This window comes from Limulus polyphemus, unplaced genomic scaffold (assembly GCF_000517525.1).
Source record: "Limulus polyphemus unplaced genomic scaffold, Limulus_polyphemus-2.1.2 Scaffold7375, whole genome shotgun sequence".
Lineage (NCBI taxonomy): Eukaryota > Metazoa > Arthropoda > Merostomata > Xiphosura > Limulidae > Limulus > Limulus polyphemus.
Genome location: NW_013672985.1, coordinates 19,733 through 39,752, shown reverse-complemented (window position 1 = coordinate 39,752; position 20,020 = coordinate 19,733). Strand labels below are relative to the sequence as shown.

General features: G+C 34.1%; 1 protein-coding gene across 3 annotated transcripts; it reads right to left on the bottom strand.

Annotated features, from left to right (window-relative positions):
• Positions 1-584: 584 nt before the first annotated feature.
• Positions 585-14,178, bottom strand: LOC106474570 (ELMO domain-containing protein 2-like). Of its 3 annotated transcripts, none has more exons than XM_013935258.2 (5): positions 14,135-14,178; positions 12,200-12,404; positions 10,100-10,268; positions 4,777-4,906; positions 585-722 (listed from the first exon to the last, which is right to left on the bottom strand). In XM_013935258.2, the coding sequence occupies exons 2-5, from the start codon at positions 12,348-12,350 to the stop codon at positions 585-587; spliced, it is 588 nt and encodes a 195-aa protein (XP_013790712.1). In that variant the 5' UTR covers positions 12,351-12,404; positions 14,135-14,178. The 3 variants fall into 3 exon arrangements, with proteins under 3 accessions (XP_013790712.1, XP_022258595.1, XP_022258596.1); XM_022402887.1 differs by lacking the exon at positions 14,135-14,178 and adding an exon at positions 12,807-13,901; XM_022402888.1 differs by lacking the exon at positions 14,135-14,178 and adding an exon at positions 12,655-12,669.
• Positions 14,179-20,020: the final 5,842 nt, after the last annotated feature.

The window sequence follows — 20,020 nt, the reverse complement described above, 5'->3', positions numbered from 1 at the left end:
TATATCTTATAAAGTAAGCTCAACGGCTACTTACACCAAGCTATTACATCATTCTATGTAAACTATATCTTATAAAGTAAGCTCAACGGCTACTTACGCCAAGCTATTACATCATTCTATGTAAACTATATCTTATAAAGTAAGTCCAACGGCTACTTACACCAAGCTATTACATCATTCTATGTAAACTATATCTTATAAAGTAAGCCCAACGGCTACTTACACCAAGCTATTACATCATTCTATGTTAACTATATCTTATAAAGTAAGCCCAACGGCTACTTACACCAAGCTATTACATCATTCTATGTAAACTTTATCTTATAAAGTAAGTCCAACGGCTACTTACACCAAGCTACTACATCATTATATGTAAACTTTATCTTATAAAGTAAGTCCAACGGCTACTTACACCAAGAGCTATTACATCATTCTATGTAAACTTTATCTTATAAAGTAAGCCCAACGGCTACTTACACCAAGCTATTACATCATTCTATGTTAACTATATCTTATAAAGTAAGCTCAACGGCTACTTAAAATTACACCAAAGAACTATGTCATCCTTTAAAAAATCATTTTTCTTACATGAGGTTTTCCAGACCCAATAATCCCATTCCTCTGAAGTCAGTCTTTGGATCATCTCCTTGGAATCCAATATCACTCCAATGCTTTCCGATACGACTTGGCAAAGGCTTGTCCGGCATTAAAACATTCCACAGCTGAAAGAATCCATTATTTCTATGTTCACTTCTGAGATACCCACTGTAGTCAAATCAGTAAATCTATATAGTACCAACCTCCTGTTATACTTAACAACATGATACATTTACAGGTGACATTCCTACCTAAGCTATGTAGTACCAGTCTCCCGTTGTAGAGAAAAATGTGCCACATTTACAGGTGACATTCCTACCCAAGCTATATAGTACCAGCCTCCAGTTATACTTAACAACATGATACATTTACAGGTGACATTCCTACCTAAGCTATATAGTACCAGTCTCCTGTTGTAGAGAACAATGTGCCACATTTACAGGTGACATTCCTACCTAAGCTATATAGTACCAGTCTCCTGTTATACTTAACAACATGATACATTTACAGGTGACATTCCTACCTAAGCTATATAGTACCAGTCTCCTGTTATACTTAACAACATGATACATTTACAGGTGACATTCCTACCTAAGCTATGTAGTACCAGTCTCCCGTTGTAGAGAAAAATGTGCCACATTTACAGGTGACATTCCTACTTAAGCTATATAGTACCAACCTCCTGTTGTAGAGAACAATGTGCCACATTTACAGGTGACATTCCTACCTAAGCTATGTAGTACCAGCCTCCTGTTGTAGAGAACAACGTGCCACATTTACAGGTGACATTCCTACCTAAGCTATATAGTACCAACCTCCTGTTGTAGAGAACAATGTGCCACATTTACAGGTGACATACCTACCTAAGCTATGTGGTACCAACCACCTGTTGTAGAGAACAACTTGCCACATTTACAGGTGACATTCCTACCTAAGCTATATAGTACCAAATTCCTGTTGTAGAGAACAACGTGCTACGTTTACAGGTGACATTCTTACCTAAGCTATATAGTACCAGCCTCCCATTGTAGAGAACAACTTGCCACATTTACAGGTGACATTCCTACCTAAGCTATATAGTACCAGCCTCCCGTTGTAGAGAACAATGTGCCACATTTACAGGTGACATACCTACCTAAGCTATGTGGTACCAGCCTCCTGTTGTAGAGAACAATGTGCCACATTTACAGGTGACATTCCTACACAAGTTATATGGTACCCAGCTTCCTGTTGTAGAGAACAATGTGCCACATTTACAGGTGACATTCCTACACAAGTTATATGGTACCCAGCTTCATGGTGCTGGAATCAACACAGCCTGAATACACATTTTATTTCTTGTTTAAACAAAACATATAAAAATTGTCACAGTAAATATCTAAATTGAGTAATAGCCAACAACAACTCACAAAGCTTGTATAGTGATCTATATACAGAATAACTGACATGATCTAATTAGTAAAGCATGACTCTAATAAAGAGATCTAAAAGGTTTGAAATGACTGACACAATGGTCTAAGAAGTAAAGAATGACTAATAAAGTGATCTAAAAAGGCTTGAAATGACTGACACAAAGGACTAAAAAACCCAGCGTGACTCACATGGTGATCTAAAAGGTTTGAAATGACTGACACAATGGTCTAAGAAGCCCAGTGTGACTCACATGGTCATCAAGAGGCCCCGAATGACTGACACAGTGGTCTATAAGACATGAAATGAATTCTTAAAAAGTAGTCCCAAAGGTATGTAATGACTCTTACACATTCATTTAACAGATACATAATGCTGAACAAGTGACTGAAACATAGCTTTAGGAAGAGGTTAGAGGTGAAAGGGCTGAGCATTCATTATCTTACTCAAAAGGTAACTAATCAATTAAAATAAGAAATAGCATCTACCTTATTCTACTGACAGGAGTCTTTTCTTGAGGGGTGGGGGGAGTGCTAACTAAATTTTGCTACATCAGATGAAAAAATATTGTGTACGAGTAGAACTGACTTTTATATTGATAATATTCTATCAAGACTTTGTGTACGAGTAGAACTGACTTTTATACAAGTTCGAAATCACTGTTTACATATGATAATTGGATTGTTAAAACATAAAGCCATTTAAAGGGTTACTGTTGAACTACTTATATAAAAATCAACATCATAGGTTTAGGTTATGTCACAGAATATTTATTACTATAACATGTTAACACAGCATATTACTTGTAAATGTTATTGTAACATATAACTCCAAACTAAGCAGCCGGACAAGCAGTAAATTGGTTAGGAATGTCACTGTGAAGTCACTAGTAACTTTGAAAGATTTGCAAAGTTCCATGTCTGTGATGGGAGTCTGTTTTTATATATCGACAATATCCCGGTCCCCATACAAAGCTGGTCTGTATAGGTAAGTGGCAACTTTGAAAGATTTGCAAAGTTCCATGTCTGTGATGGGAGTCTGTTTTTATATATCGACAATATCCCGGTCCCCATACAAAGCTGGTCTGTATAGGTAAGTGGCTGGAAAGAAACTATTACTGAAAAGAATAATCTTAAATCAATTATGGAGTTTGCGATAAAGCATATAAGTGATACTGCATTACATGTGCAGAAGGTTTTGTGGTTAGAAGAGTCAAAAATTGAGTTTTTTGGTCTAAATTCAAACCATTACATCTTGTGCAAGCCCAACACATCACCCAGTTAACACCATCCCAACTGTCAAGCATGGTGGTGGCAGAATCATGTTATGGGGATGCTTCTCATCAGCAGGGACTGAGAAGCATGTCAGGATTGAGGAGAAGATGGATGTTGCAGAGTACAGAGAAATCCTAGAGGAAAACCTACTCAAGTCAGTCAAGAATCTAAAACTGGATCAAAAATTCACATTTCAGCAGGACAATGAATGACCCGAAGCACACGGCAAAATCACGCTGGAGTGGTTTCAAAAGAAGAAAGTGAATGTCTGTAGTGGACAAGTCAAAGTCGTGACTTGAATCCAATGGAAAATTTTGGCAAAACTTGAAGATTGCAGTCCATCAATGATCCTCAACAAACTTTTCAGAATTGGAGCAATTTTTCCAGGAAGAATTGGCAAAAAATTACACATCCCACTGTGTAAAGCTGGTAGAGAGATATCCAAGAAGACTTACAGCAGTAATTGCTGCCAAAGGGGCTTCTATCAAGTACTGACTTAGGGGGCTGAATACTTATGCAATCAGCAAATTTCAATTTATATATTTTCTATGAAGGGATTTTGCTGACTAACAACCTCAGTGTTACATTTAATCATGGAGTTTTGAATAAAAACAAGTTAATTAACAAAAATTTTTTACATAATTTGTATTTCATCAAAAAGTGACACTACTGGTAGGGTTGAATACTTTTGAAAGGCACCGTATTAAGCCGAACAATATGTGAAAAATACTTAAGTGAAATTCTTACAAGAACATGCAGAAAATGGAATCTGTGCAGACCCTTCTAGTGAGAAACACACTCCACAATTGTTTCCTTTCTGTCACTATATTCTCAGGAAAGAACTCATCTTTTTAATTTCTATCTCTACACCATCTTCTTTATGTGGCACTCTAGCTCTCAATTTTGTAGACAGGTGAGTGGCTTGTTCTGAAGTTAATATTCGCATAACCTGAAAACATATATTAGGTCAATAATCACCTCCTCACAGGACCACCCACCAGTGCCTCTTCCGCCTTGTCAAGAATGAGTTTGTAGTAGATACAACGTACTCAAGGGGAGTACTGAGCAGGAAGGGTGTGTTATCCCTCTGTTTGTGGAGAAGTACAGTCTCATGCTGACTACCCACCAGTGTCTCTTCTGCCTCGTCAAGAAAGAGTTTGTAGTAGATACAACGTACTCAAGGGGAGTACTGAGCAGGAAGGGTGTGTCATCCTTCTGTGTGTGGAGAAGCATAGTCTCATGCTGATTACAAACTGGCACAGTCATATTATTATGTCTAGGAATGAGAGTTTAGTTCAAAGGTTTGGCACATGTGCAAAACCTTTTTGGCAGTAGCACAAAGTATTAGTTCTCTGTTCTGTGAAGAGGTGAGTAACATGTTCTCAAGTTTAATTTCCATAGTATTATTAAATATGAGATAAGTTCTGTACAATAATTACATTTTAATACCAATTTTTTATAGTGCTTTTATTTCTAGAACAACAGATTATATTACCTTGATCAATTTATCTTCATGCTCACAGTTGTCTGAAGAATATGAAGTCTTTCTCAAGTTTTCTACCTCATGTAGCAGCTGTTTGTAGCCATAGATTTGAAGCAGACATGAACGAAATGATGGAACAAACCTTTGAATGAAAAAAGAATTTTCAACTTTATATTACTATGACTAAGTTCTATGAGAGAAATAAAAACATGTTTAATATAGGCTTGAGATAAATATATACGTTAACAAACACTTTCTCACAAATTATGTTTAATATAGGCTTGAGATAAACATATACATTAACAAACACAAACACTTTCTCACAAATTATGTTTAATATAGGCTTGAGATAAACATATACATTAACAACCACAAACACTTTCTCACAAATTATGTTTAATATAGGCTTGAGATAAACATATACATTAACAAACACAAACACTTTCGCACAAATTATTAAAATGTAACAAAGTGAAGATCAACATATTCAAATTAAATCCTTAAATTACAAAGTGTACTCCATATGTTACAGGGAGTAATATGCCTGGTATATTCCATATGTTACAGGGAGTAATATGCCAGGTATACTCCATATGTTACAGGGAGTAATATGGCAGGTATACTCCATATGTTACAGGGAGTAATATGCCTGGTATACTCCATATGTTACAGGGAGTAATATGCCTGGTATACTCCATATGTTACAGGGAGTAATATGCCTGGTATACTCCATGTTACAGGGAGTAATATGCCTGGTATACTCCATGTTACAGAGAGTACTATGCCTGGTATACTCCATATGTTACAGGGAGTAAGATGCCAGGTATACTCCATATGTTACAGGGAGTAATATGCCAGGTATACTCCATGTTACAGGGAGTAATATGCCAGGTATCACACTACACTTTGTGATCCAATCTTACCCTTGCATGAGATTTTTTGAATTATCTGGTTTGTATGCCTGGTGTTCTCCATTTGCCCGTGCATGAGATTTTTTGAATTATCTGATTTGTATGATTTATAAAGGTATGTAATGGTCATTTTGGTTACAGTATTGCTATAAAAAACATTCTTTTTAGGAATTAGGCCTTTTTATTAGAATTAAGGTTTAATTTCTATTTTGGAATTTATAAATATATCTTGGATGTCAAAATAGATTATGACCGTAGACCTAGTAAGAATAGATATTGTATGGTAGCATATTCAACAAAAAAATTTACAAAAATACTAAGTATAGTATTAAACAATTTTTTTTACAGTGCTTGGAATGTTTTCACTAAGATTCAAATAATTTAATATTGTATTTTTGTTCCAGATTGTATCTATCTGAAAATAGCTATGAGTTGATGAAACATTTCTCAACTATTATGGAAAGTAACAATTCCCTGTATTGGTAACTGTTTAAATAACATTTTGACATGCATAATTTAAGTGTAAACAAACTCATCAACAGTTTTAAAAATATGGCAATTTCAAATAAGTAAAAATTCAAACAGCACAGCAAAATCAGAAAATAAATAATAACTGAACAAATAATTATATTTATAAACCAGCATTTAACAAGTTCAAAACTTTATGATTTTCTGACCAACTTTTTTTTAACCTACGAAGTAATTTCATTCACGAATATTTTAGTTCCAACAGGTTTTGTAAAGTAATTAACTTAATGGTTAATTACTCATTAGCTACTGTTTTTAAAGTAACTTAATGGTATATAAAATTCATTAGCTGCTGTTTTAAAGTAACTTAATGATATATAAAATTCATTAGCTGCTGTTTTAAAGTAACTTAATGGTTAATTACTCATTGGCTTTTAAAACAGCAGCTAATGAGTTTTATATACCATTAAGTTACTTTAAAACAGCAGCTAATGAGTTTTATATAGCATTAAGTTACTGACTATAAAACAGCAGCTAATGAGTTTTATATACAATTAAGTTACTTTAAAACAGCAGCTAATGAATTTTATATACCATTAAGTTACTTTAAAACAGCAACTAATGAGTTTTATATACCATTAAGTTACATTAAAACAGCAGCTAATGAGTTTTATATACCATTAAGTTACTTTAAAACAGTGTAACTTAATGGTATATAAAACTCATTAGCTGCTGTTTTATAGTCAGTAACTTAATGCTATATAAAACTCATTAGCTGCTGTTTTATAGTCAGTAACTTAATGATATATAAAACTCATTAGCTGCTGTTTTATAGTCAGTAATTTAATGTTATAAAATTCCCTAGCTTTTTTATTATAATTTGTGTGATAATAGGTCCATAAAATTGATAATAACTTAAATCACATCATTCTTATGAGGAACATATATTTAGTCAGTAAAGAAAGGCATGATTTACGTAGTAAACAGTACACTGTTATTAATAACTGGAAACTTTTCTTTGGCCAACAGAAACTGATACAATTTTTATTATTATGAATATCTTATTGCCATGTGGCATCACATGAACATTATCATTAAAAGTAAGGAGTATAATTTTATACGTTGTGGGGTATTTATTAAGTTTTGTCGTAATTATTTCTAAATTGAAGCTGGTGTCATGAAGTACATGGAGCATGATACTAAAGATCTACAACACTGTATAGAAATCGTAAAAGGGAAAAGCTAGTCACACTGCAGTGAAGAAATAAGAACAATTTCTTACATTGAAAATGTACTTGTGATATGTACTTACCTCAACTCACACAAAGCTATCTTGATTTTGGTTTGCCCTCTAGGCATTGCTAAACATTTTATCTCTCATAGCACACCAGTCTTTTATACTCCTTCATTTTTCACCACTTCAGAACGTGTACTGATCATGTGACTACCCTCCACCATTCATACTGTGCTATGTATACTAGTGCAGGTAGCTCCCTCTATTATTCTAGCACAATTCTCACTTTCGAGAATTGGCATGTACAAACTAGAAATACCAGTATATCAGTGAGTGAGTGGAGGTAAATACCTACTGAGAAAACATTTTCAGTGTAAATAAATGTTAAGTCAGAAACAGTACTACTTCCACTCACCGAAAGCTAGAATACCACATTGAAAAGGTGGAGGTGCCAGTGAAGGCACAACAGTATTTAATCAAGTGGAGAGTAACCCCCTTGAAAGAACAGGTGCGCCATAATAAGAAAAGAAGGCAAACCTGTTGGATATAGCACTACTTGTGGAACAGGTATGCTCCTTGCCTAGTAACAAACACAGTAATACATACAGGGTGGAAGGTAATAAAGCAGGCACCAGAGCATCAATAAAGAGATTTACAGCACCATTCATTGGACGTATAACTATGACGTGAAACAGCACAGTGTGGACAAAAATGGAATGATTAGTATATACTCAAAAATGAACACAAATATATATGTGTGAAGGGTAGAGTCTTAGGAAACACCAGAGCACATCAAATGCTGTCCACTGGCAAAATATCCAGTGGAAACACCTTGTCTACAATATTATGATAACGAGAGCGATCCTCTCCATCACAAAAAAACATCCAGTGTAAACACCTTGAATTAGTAGTTTGATGAGAAAGTGTCAGGTAATTCTGAATCAGCCCGTTAAGAACAGATAGTACAAAATTCATCCACATATGTAGCAACTGTTAGCATGAGACAGAGTGATAGTTAGTCATAATAAGGTTCCGTAGCAACTGTTAGCATTTATTATGACTAACTATCACTCTGTCCCATGCTAACAGTTGCAACGGAACCTTATTATGACTAACTATCACCCTGTCCCATGCTAACAGTTGCTACGGAACCTTATTATGACTAACTATCACCCTGTCTCATGCTAACAGTTGCTACAGAACCTTATTATGACTAACTATCACCCTGTCTCATGCTAACAGTTGCTACAGAACCTTATTATGACTAACTATCACCCTGTCTCATGCTAACAGTTGCTACGGAACCTTATTATGACTAACTATCACTCTGTCCCTGTCTCATGCTAACAGTTGCTACGGAACCGAGTGATAGTTAGTCATAATAAGGTTCCGTAGCAACTGTTAGCATGGGACAGAGTGATAGTTAGTCATAATAAGGTTCCGTAGCAACTGTTAGCATGAAACAGGGTGATAGTTAGTCATAATAAGGTTCCGTAGCAACTGTTAGCATGGGACAGAGTGATAGTTAGTCATAATAAGGTTCCTGATAATTTGATAAAAGTAGACATCGCTAGGGCTAAAGGACCATAAATTTTATATGAATAGACCAAGTGCAACCTGCAGTGGCAAGGAACGTCCAAGGAAAGCACCTTGGGATACATCAGATTATGCCAAGCGCGGTCCGTTCGGACAGAAAACATCCAGTGAAAACACCTTGCATAAGATACAGAGATCAACAAGTGTTGTTTGCCCAGGCAAAAACATCCAGGGGAAGAGCCTTGGGATACTACTGAGTATGTCAAGTGTGGTCCATCCAGGGGAAGAACCTTGGGATACTACTGAGTATGTCAAGTGTGGTCCATCCAGGCAGAAAACATCCAGGGGAAGAACCTTTGGATACTACTGAGTATGTCAAATGCGGTCCATCCAGGCAGAAAACATCCAGGGGAAGAGCCTTTGGATACTACTGAGTATGTCAAGTGTGGTCCATCCAGGTAGAAAACATCCAGTGGAAGAGCCTTGGGATACTACTGAGTATGTCAAGTGTGGTCCATCCAGGGGAAGAACCTTTGGATACTACTGAGTATGTCAAGTGCGGTCCATCCAAGCAGAAAACATCCAGGGGAAGAGCCTTGGGATACTACTGAGTATGTCAAGTGTGGTCCATCCAGGCAGAAAACATCCAGTGGAAGAGCCTTGCATAAGAAATTTATTTTGTGATGAACAATTGCAGTCAGCCCGGAGAAAAACACCTGGGGAAACACCTTGGATCCAGAATATTACGTCATTGTATAATCAATAAGTATAACGACGATAGCCCTCTTCTCACTGAGTGGGTATATACGAGTTACGAAGTGTGATTTAGTTTACTGTACAAACCCCACTCAGGAAGAAACCTCCATGGTCTACCACTCCAGCAACTGGGAAACAGAAGTAGCAAGAACTCCCATGCTCCACTAAAACAAGAGATAGGGAGGGGGATATACACTGGGGAGTCCAGAAGAATGACCCACTGGATACAGTTCAATGGGTGTCTGTGATTTCCTATTTTGAAAAGCATAAAGACCCCAATTGTAAGAATCATGGGTCAGTAGGGATGGGCAAAAATTGCCATTTGTTTTACTCATGAAGTCTATGAATGATGGTCCTTTATATATGAACCAGTGATAGGAATATATATACACACACACACACCAACGGAAATCACAACAAATAAGGTTACCTTGTATGAATTTTTACATTAATATTCTTCGTATCAGTGACAGTCTTGATAGCATACTCTACAGCACTATAACTGGTCTCCTCGGTAAACCTTCCACTCTCTGCTAGGCTGGATAGCTGTTGAACAACTCGTTTCAAACATGGTGTTCTAGACAGTTCCAGAGAGTATTCTGCAATGTAATATTATATAAAGCATAAAGTAAAACAAACACAAATGATATGGTTTGGCTTTCTGGTAATACTGTGCCTAAAAACTAAAAAATGAATCTCATAAATTAATTATAGTAATGATTATGTTTTATTCTCTTCTGCACATTTATGTTTAGTACAAGGAATATTACATCTTCTAAAGAAATCGTTAAAAACAATACTACTGATGTTATTAGGTATAGATTGTACATTAATAAAGGCTTTCCAGCCAGGAAAACTATTTTCAGAAATAAAATTAGTTATTTAGGTGAGTATTTAGGGCTAGTTAACCCTAGAACACCAGCATGGGATCACTATGACCTCATACAAGTTAAACCTGTATTCTAATCATGCTGATGTTTTAGAGTTAAATGAGCATTTACAGTTACTAAGATGAAAATTTAGGGTTATTTAGGTAAGAATTTAAGACTATAAAGGTGTAAATTTAGGGTTATTTAGGTAAGAATTTAGGACTATTAAGGTGTAAATTTAGGGTTATTTAGGTAAGAATTTAGGACTATTAAGATGAAAATTTAGGGTTATTTAGGTAAGAATTTAGGACTATTAAGATGAAAATTTAGGATTATTTAGGTAAGAATTTAGGACTATTAAGATGAAAATTTAGGATTATTTAGGTAAGAATTTAGGACTATTAAGGTGTAAATTTAGGGTTATTTAGGTAAGAATTTAGGACTATTAAGGTGTAAATTTAGGGTTATTTAGGTAAGAATTTAGGACTATTGAGATGAAAATTTAGGGTTATTTAGACTATTAAGATGAAAATATTCCAGATGTTTTCATTCAAGAAAATTAGGGTAATCTTTAACATGATAACTGATACTCATATAATAGCAATAAAGATATTTAGAAATAAAGTTATTGTTATTAATAAACAAGATTATAACTATAAAATTAAATCATCATCTTCCTTGCCTAATAAGAACAGGTTAGTTACCATCTGTCTGGAGATGAAGAATGTAATGATGATGATGTTTAACCTTATATCTGATGTTTTTTTTGAAATTTTATCACAAAAATACCAATCTAACAAAATGGTTATTTACCCCAAATCCAAACTGACATCATTACCAGATCAAAAGTCAAAGATAACCAGAAACAAAGTGTTTTAAATGAGGACTTAAAAAATTAATTATTATAGGGTTGATGGAAATATTGCTAACACTAATACTTGTATATCAGGCACCCACAGCCATTTTTAAATAACCTAATATCAACAAAGTACATGTATAAAACATATCTTGGGCTTAGCATTAACTTTATTTTCAAGTTTAGGGAAATAGTGTTGAAGAGGGCCCTTTCCACTTGGATGTAACAGCAACATTTTGGTGAATCCTACTACAACAACCTACATTCTGGTGAATCCAACTACAACAACCTACATTCTAGTGAATCCTACTACAATAACCCACATTCTAGTAAATCCTACTACGACAACCCACATTCTAGTGAATCCTACTACAACAACCTACATTCTAGTAAATCCTACAACAACAAATCAACATTCTAGTAAATCCTACTACAACAACCCATATTCTAGTAAATCCTACTACAACAACCCACATTCTAGTGAATCCTAGTATACCAACCAACATTCTAGTCAAACTTAGTAGTAATATATAATGATACCAGAATACTTACAATAAACTATAACATGTACTTTCATATTATATGATCATGTACTACGAACAACCTAATATAGGTAATAAATTGATAGTTATTTCAAAGTAGATGTGCAGTTTTCACATAGATTTACACCAAAACTCTACACAGAATCCAAATATTGTGCACTATATTAAGATTCAGTTCATTGTATGTTTGTGTATTAAAGGTTCTATGTTGTTTATATTTGAGACAATCTGGTATCCAGGTGCTAGAACACAAGTGTACCTACCAACTCCTGTAGTCCGTGGGGCTCCTTTTTCTTCACCATAACATACTCGTTGCAGCTCACATAACCTTGTAAAGTGATGAAGAAACCATTTCACTAAAGGTCTTAAGTACCAATGGAGGTAAGACCAAAAGCTGCTAAGAACAGGAAGCATTCCTTTCAACACCACTCAACAAGTATACAGTCTGTTGACGTATGTAATCCTCATCTGTACAGGTATAACAACAAATAGAAATTTGGTTCAATATGAAATTATTCAATATTTTCTATTTTAGAACAAAGAACCAAAGGTAGTTTGTCACTAGAGAAAAATATGTTGAAAAGTTTAATAATTAATGTTACAAAGTCAATGTTGACAATTATAATTTTATACTGACCAATTACAACCCATATATGTTTTAATTAAACAGAACATTTAATCACTACATAGGACAAAGGTACAATAATGATTTATTTACAGCTTCGGTATATATATACACTCCCTCAATATTTTAAAAATAATGAAAGCTAAAGAAAACTGGGCATTATTTCTACTTCTTTTACTACAACAGTTCATATCATGTTACTAGTCTCAAATACAACTATTATAACTAGTTTTTCTTATACTTACAGTAGGTATTTACAAAGACATCAGATGCTCAGTATAAATACAAAATGAACCATTTCTCACTCAAGTCAATATTTATCCATTGTATCTAGAACTTTAACTGAATGAATGTACACGAGGTCAGCCTCATAAAAGTAATATTTACTATAATTCCAAATTTACAAAGTGCATCATTGTAAAATGTGACAAGCTTTTAGTTTACAGTAAGAATCTGATTGTACACAATGAATCGGATGGGTTTCTGTAGTTTTTGTAAAAAAAGATATGTCTGTGAAATGCCTAAGTCAGTCTGACTCGGACAAGTTTGAGTGATGTCGGTATGAATAACAGAAATACTCTTGTCAGCTGTACAATTTACAAATTGCATAAGCATAACCACTAGGACTTGTTTATCTAAAGTATTTATCTGTATCCCCAAGTATTGTACGTTTAATTTTCTCTAACAAAACCTGTTGCAAAATCACCAATATTGGTAACCTTACATCAGATCCATAATAATATATTAACACTTTGTAAAAGGTCATGACATTCACACTTTGAGTTTGACCCAGCCATGTATATCACATATTATCAGGTTTAAAATAAGGAGTGAGGATTATACACTACAAAATATGTAGTAGTAACATAACCCAGGGGCTCTTAATTTGGCCCTATGTGGCAATACTTGTAACATATAAGATGGCATGCATAAAAGAAACCAAGCATTTGTATGCTAGCATTGCCATAATGCCTACCAAATATCTATATAACTTAAACTTAAGTGATATTTTAGTCAGACCTGTAACAGTATACCACTAATTTGTTAAGAGAACCATAGTACAAATTCACATTAAACATCTAGTAAGGATAGCAACACTGTTACAGTAAGTTTTTTACAAGTCTTACAAATGAATATACTTAGGGTGATACAGATAGATGTAGATGACCAATGTAAATTTATCTAAAGACTAGAAATATAATAGTTAGACAAACTGGTCAGTGAGTGTGACATTTACACAAAAATAATTTATTAACATTACACCACACAATCTAACAGTGTAACTGTAAACTTAACTTAAAAGTTAAATAACAAAGCCAAAGGGATAGTACTAGTACTATTAGTATTACTATTACTAGTATTAGTAATGTATTAGGAATCCAGGATTTTTATTACAAATTATTATTCCAGCTTAATTCGTACTCATTATTGTAAAAAATAAATGAATGAAAGGTAACGATGGAGTTAACCCTAAGCTCACTGATAATGCGACAAGTTTAACATATCAGTGAAAGAAAAGAAAAAAAGCATATTACAAGTTTTTCCTTAATAATTTGTAATATATAATACTAACGTTACAAACACATCGCCTAAACTACGTTATACTGTTATTACTATAAATAGAGAGACACCTGCAGGTTCAAATATCTCTCAAAAAATAAAAATATTTGTTTGTATATACAAAAATTTTAATGAGTTTACATTTAGCAAATATGTTGCAAATAGTTTACAATTGTTAATTAAAAAATACATATATTACAGAGACATAATAATAACAACAACAATAAAGTTTTAACATGAAACTTTCTCATGAATGAATTAAGAATAAAGCTGATTTATTCAGTGAACCTTGTAATTGCTTTTCGTCAGTCCTATTTCGACGGTGTGGCTGTACAGCCTTTCTTATGAATGCCTCATTTCTTAACCTTGGAAACGTCGTATAAAGTTGACTGTTAACTAATAAGATTAAAAGTGCAGTTTCATTAGTCCTTGCTTTAGCCTGTTTGTTTACTTCTTTAGCGATTATATTTTTATATTAAGCTACCTATCTTGTTTTTGTATTTTTTTAAGATTCCTATTTCTCTTTTGTAAATTAGACATAAATCTGTATAATAGCAATACTGTCCTACAGTTTGATTTAATGAAATACGTAGTTGTTGTATGATGCTCTCTTTGAAAACAATGAATTGGCTTCATTCAGATTAGATGGATATTGTTCCTGCAATCATTATCACAATGTTATCATTGATGTTGGTGGGCCGTCGCTGCAACTTACTTTATTTGAAACTAAATATTTTTGTTAAATAAAATATATAGCTATAAAATTTATGCCTCACTTTCGCCTAGAACCGCCATCGTTTTTGTCATCTACTGCTTCCACGATTTTTGCCACTCCTTATAGTCAGCTTGAATGATGCTTACGCTATCTGTAGTATATATATAACATTCACAACCGCACAGTGCTGACTACAATTCGACACTTATTCAGCCATCATTATGATTGCCGATCCGATACTCGAACTGAGCTTGGTACTATCTTTTAAACTACGGCTTAAAGATTTCTGTTGTGGGAGACAGCCTAGACATTTGTGTAACGTTTTAGACGTTTGTGTAACATGGCCCAATTCGATCATGCAGTGGTAAAAAAAAAACTGTTATTCTGTCAGCAGGGTTTTGTTCGAAAAGGCGGGAACTTGTACTCAAACAAATGATACGCAACATCAATATAGTTGCAACAATTAATACATATATTTTATTACAATTTACAGTTTTTACAGTAAGTAAGATTAGTTTTTAGAACAGATACGACGTTTCGATCACTGGTGCGATCATTATAAAGTACACAAGATTTTACAGTAAAACGCACTGGTGTGATCATTATCAAGTACACAAGTTTTTACAGTATAACGTTCTTTATTGTAAAAACTTGTGTACTTGATAATGATCGCACCAGTGATCGAAACGTCGTCCCTGTTCTAAAACTAATCTTACTTACTATAAAAGCTGTAAATTGTAATAAAATATACTTTATCAGTAAGTAAACTCAAAATGAAACAATTAATATATATAATAAGCAGTTTTTGTCTTCATGTCACGCTCCTTTATTGGTAATGGTCTACAATTTATATCGTTGCTTAGCAACAAACTACCAACTTATATTGTTGTTAGACCATCTACGGTGTTTATATTGAATACTTAATGTACGTGTCGACTTGTTTGAAAGGTTTGTTTGTTTTCTTTATTTTTTGATAACTTTGGTGATATATCAGTAAAATAGTTTAATTCAGAAATGATTTAGATTTAGAATTGATATATTTTCTTTTATGAGAAGATTTATGCAGTTCGGCCTAGGGTAAGTTATTGCACACTACGTTTTTACTTTAGGCTTAATTACGAAACAAATAGTATTTTAGGCTCTCTTATCGCATCGTGATAAGTGAAATAACATTTCATTTATATTTTTTCAGTTGTTTAATGAACATCTAAGTTTTTTTGACATTGAGTTGTAGACAAAAGCAAAATATACATTACCAAGTGTTTCAATGAAGTTGTGTTTCAGCTAAGCCTTACGTTACGTTTATATATTAGGCTTAATGCGTAAATTAGACAACAAATAGACCTACTATTACTAACGTTAGAATTAGATAATATTTAGTTACATGTGTAAAAGTGTGAACGCATAGTATTTAAACTACGCAATTAAAGAAATATTAACAGTAGAAACTATTAAATAAAGTTATTTACGTTTTTCAATTAATATCATCTTCCATTCGTTTTAGTTAAATCACGAAATCCATTCGTCCCCTTCACTAAAACTGACCTGTTATTACTACGTTATGAATTATAGTGTACGATTCCTTCTTCCTGTAATTTTCGTTAAACATTCAAAAATGTAATCAATAAGTTAGTTTAGAATTCATTTGCTTTGTTGGAATTAGTCTTTAAATTACAAAATAATTTTTTTTCTATTGTAAAACCATCAAATTATATGTATGTTTGGAAGAGATTCTCCAAATAAGTTAAATTAAATTTTAAAACGAATATATAAAAACAACTTATTATATTAATGAAAATACCATTAATTGTAGCACGTAAATCAAACTGGCAGTTCTGCATTTCTACGCATACATAACGTTAAACTGATTGTTTTAGAGCAGGAGTTCTGTAATTAACTAACAAAAGAGTGAATTCCTAGCTGTGTTTGAAAAATAATTCTCACGTCAACCTGTAGATAATATTGTCTTATAACTTTTCTCTGAGCTTCTGATCTGTCTGGCTGGAACGAGGGTCAGCAACAAAACAAAAACATGGAAGTGATTTCGGTTTAAAATTGTATAACCCTAGTCAGGAATACTTAGGGTCATACATAACCGGGGGTGTTCAGAAAATTATTTCCTCTTCACCCCGCACAAGATTTAAAATTTCATGGGTGGCTTAATGTTAATAGCATAACCAATAATTTACAGTAATAAGAATAAAAAAAAGGCATACATTAACTTGTGTATATAAGAGAACTGAGATCAGCAAGCAAGAACACCATGGACAGCCAGGAGCACAATCTACACTGGATACTAGTGAAGTCGTATAAGTAGTGTGAGTAGCACATTGTGTGGGTGGAAAACGGGAATACCCCGAAAAAAAAACCCACTTTCACTACTCGGACGCCGACCACGTCAGCATTGTCCTTATGACACTGTTTACAACTTTCAACGGAAAGCCTTTCTTCAGTAACCCAGTTTTGGTTTTCATTACTTCGTTTTGATAACACTTAACATTACTGCACAACTGTAAAACTCTGTCGATTAGACTGCTTTTAAAGCTATTTGGAATAAAGCCATCGAGACTGAAATATAAACAGATGACAACAGTCAGCTTCAAATCATTTATCCTAGTTCTTCTGCTGTGAATCGAATACACTCATGTTATTTCTCCACCCCGGTAAATCCGAGGGCTTATAACGCTAAAGGCTAGCCTTAACTCCATTAATCTGAACACAACACTCCCCACTTATAGCCAACTCAAGTAACTTGTGAAACTTGAATGTATTCAAACCATTATACTTCCAGTAAGTCATGCGTCAGTTTTATGTTTCGATAAAAAGATACTACATCAAAGCTAGCAACAAATATTATATTATAAGATTTTAAGTCTTTAACAAAAGAAGAACAATTCAAAACTGTCTTTAACTGTATAAAGGCTCCCTCCCCTCAGTGACAAGTCTGAAGGCTAATAACGCTAAAAGATGGGTTTCGATACCTATGATATAGCCCATTGTGTAGCTTTGTTGTTTAGAATTTGTCCAATAAACTTTTTAGTTTATTATTAGAAACCATAGTTGAGATTAGACTATCAATCTCGTGAACGATGGGTAGCTACCAGATTGGTGATAACTCCCTTTTTCTGTAACAAGTTTGTTTGTAGTTAAGCACAAAGCTACACAATAGGATATCTGCGTTGTGCCAGCCACTGGTATCGAAACCCGATGTTTAGCGTTATAAGTCCGCAGTTATCGCTGAGCCACTGAGGAGCATCCTGTAATAGGAGAAGAAACTTCTTCAACTCGGGCTTACTATGGTCCTTTCTAACAAAGTTTTTAAAGGTAATGACAGAATTCTTGCTCTAAGACGATGACGTCTACATGTATAATTATCCTCGATGTGAACGAGATTACTGACTCAACAGTTAAAACACGTAAATGATGCAATAAGTGAACAGTCGCTAATTCGAGGGCTTAAGGTGAATTCAACTATGGTGTTGTTTACTATTGTTGCCTTGAGTTTTTACTTCTGTTTAAAAACGTTGTTTCAAACATTTTGACTTGGTTCTCAGGATAATACAACTTTGATTATAACTTATTGTTTGATTCAAATTATACTGGTAAACAAATCGTGTAAGTCCTCAACTTCTCATTACCGGAAGTAAGGAACCGTCTCACCTACAATAAAAAGTGCGCCAAAAAGAGAACGTTTACTTCCCAGAATACTTGTGGAGGAGGGGGTGGGATACTAGAATGTTCCACGAAAAGGAAATTCGCAGATTTCTCACAGAGATAATATAGAGATCAATCTGTGGGTGTAGTAAACGTCTCAATATTGCTCAGATCAGTCTTGACCTTGTTTAACAAGCAGATTGTAAAGGAAGATGTGGTGAGACTTAACTTTGATTACTGTTTCCCCCACTGAAGATGAACGTCATGAAAAGGAAAGAGATACTAAATTAACTTTTTTATATTATAAAAGTAATTTCTAGCTAAAATAATGATTAGACATATACCATTTTTCCTATAAGTTGAATAAAAAGAACCCCCAAGAAAAGGTATACTGGCCCACATCTAACTCATAACAGCTGTAATTTAAAATAACGATCTTTAATCTTCAGATTTAAAAAAAAATATTTTATCCACCTTTTCGCCATTAAGGATTCATCGTAGATCTATGGCTGCAATGTACTTCATTAGTGTAGGGTAAGACAGCATCGAGGAGGTCGTCTTACCCTAAGGTACTCATTGTAAATCAATCGTTTATTATAAAAAAACAGCTAGTGTATAGCCAGTCAATAATGACGGGTGTTAAAGCAGTATATCTTTACACATCCGTAATTTGTCGATTTAACCTTTCTTGATCATTCACGTTCAATCTTATCTTCTCTCTGATAACATCGTCACATCTGTTTCTTCAGGGCTTTCATTTGATCTTCTAGCGTATTGAATCCGAACGGTCTCGAGCTAAACGCCGTCATCTTTCTCCTCGTGTTTCTTCTATTTGAATATTTATTAACACTTATTCACAACTAAAGAATTTTTAAACATAGCTTTTCGACTTACATATGGGTATATACCTATATGTATAATTATTAAAACTTTTGAAACATCTAACCGCTACAAATGAAGCTGTCCTCTGCCCAAATATTGCATCATATACCCAACTACTACAAATGAAACAGTCCCCTGCCCAAGTATTGCATCATATACCCAATTACTATAAATGAAACAGTCCTCTGCCAAAATATTGCATGATATACCCAACTACTACAAATGAAGTAGTCCTCTGCCCAAGTATTGCATCATATACCCAACTACTACAAATGAAACAGTCCTCTGCCCAAGTATTGCATCATATACCCAACTACTACAAAAGAAGCAGTCCTCTGCCAAAATATTGCATCATATTCCCAACTACTACAAATTAAGTTGTCCTCTGCCCAAATATTGCATCATATACCCAACTACTACAAATGAAACAGTCCTCTGCCCAAGTATTGCATCATATACCCAACTACTACAAATGAAGTTGTCCTCTGCCCAAATATTGCATCATATACCCAACTACTACAAATGAAACAGTCCTCTGCCCAAGTATTGCATCATATACCCAACTACTACAAAAGAAACAGTCCTCTGCCCAAGTATTGCATCATATACCCAACTACTACAAAAGAAACAGTCCTCTGCCCAAGTATT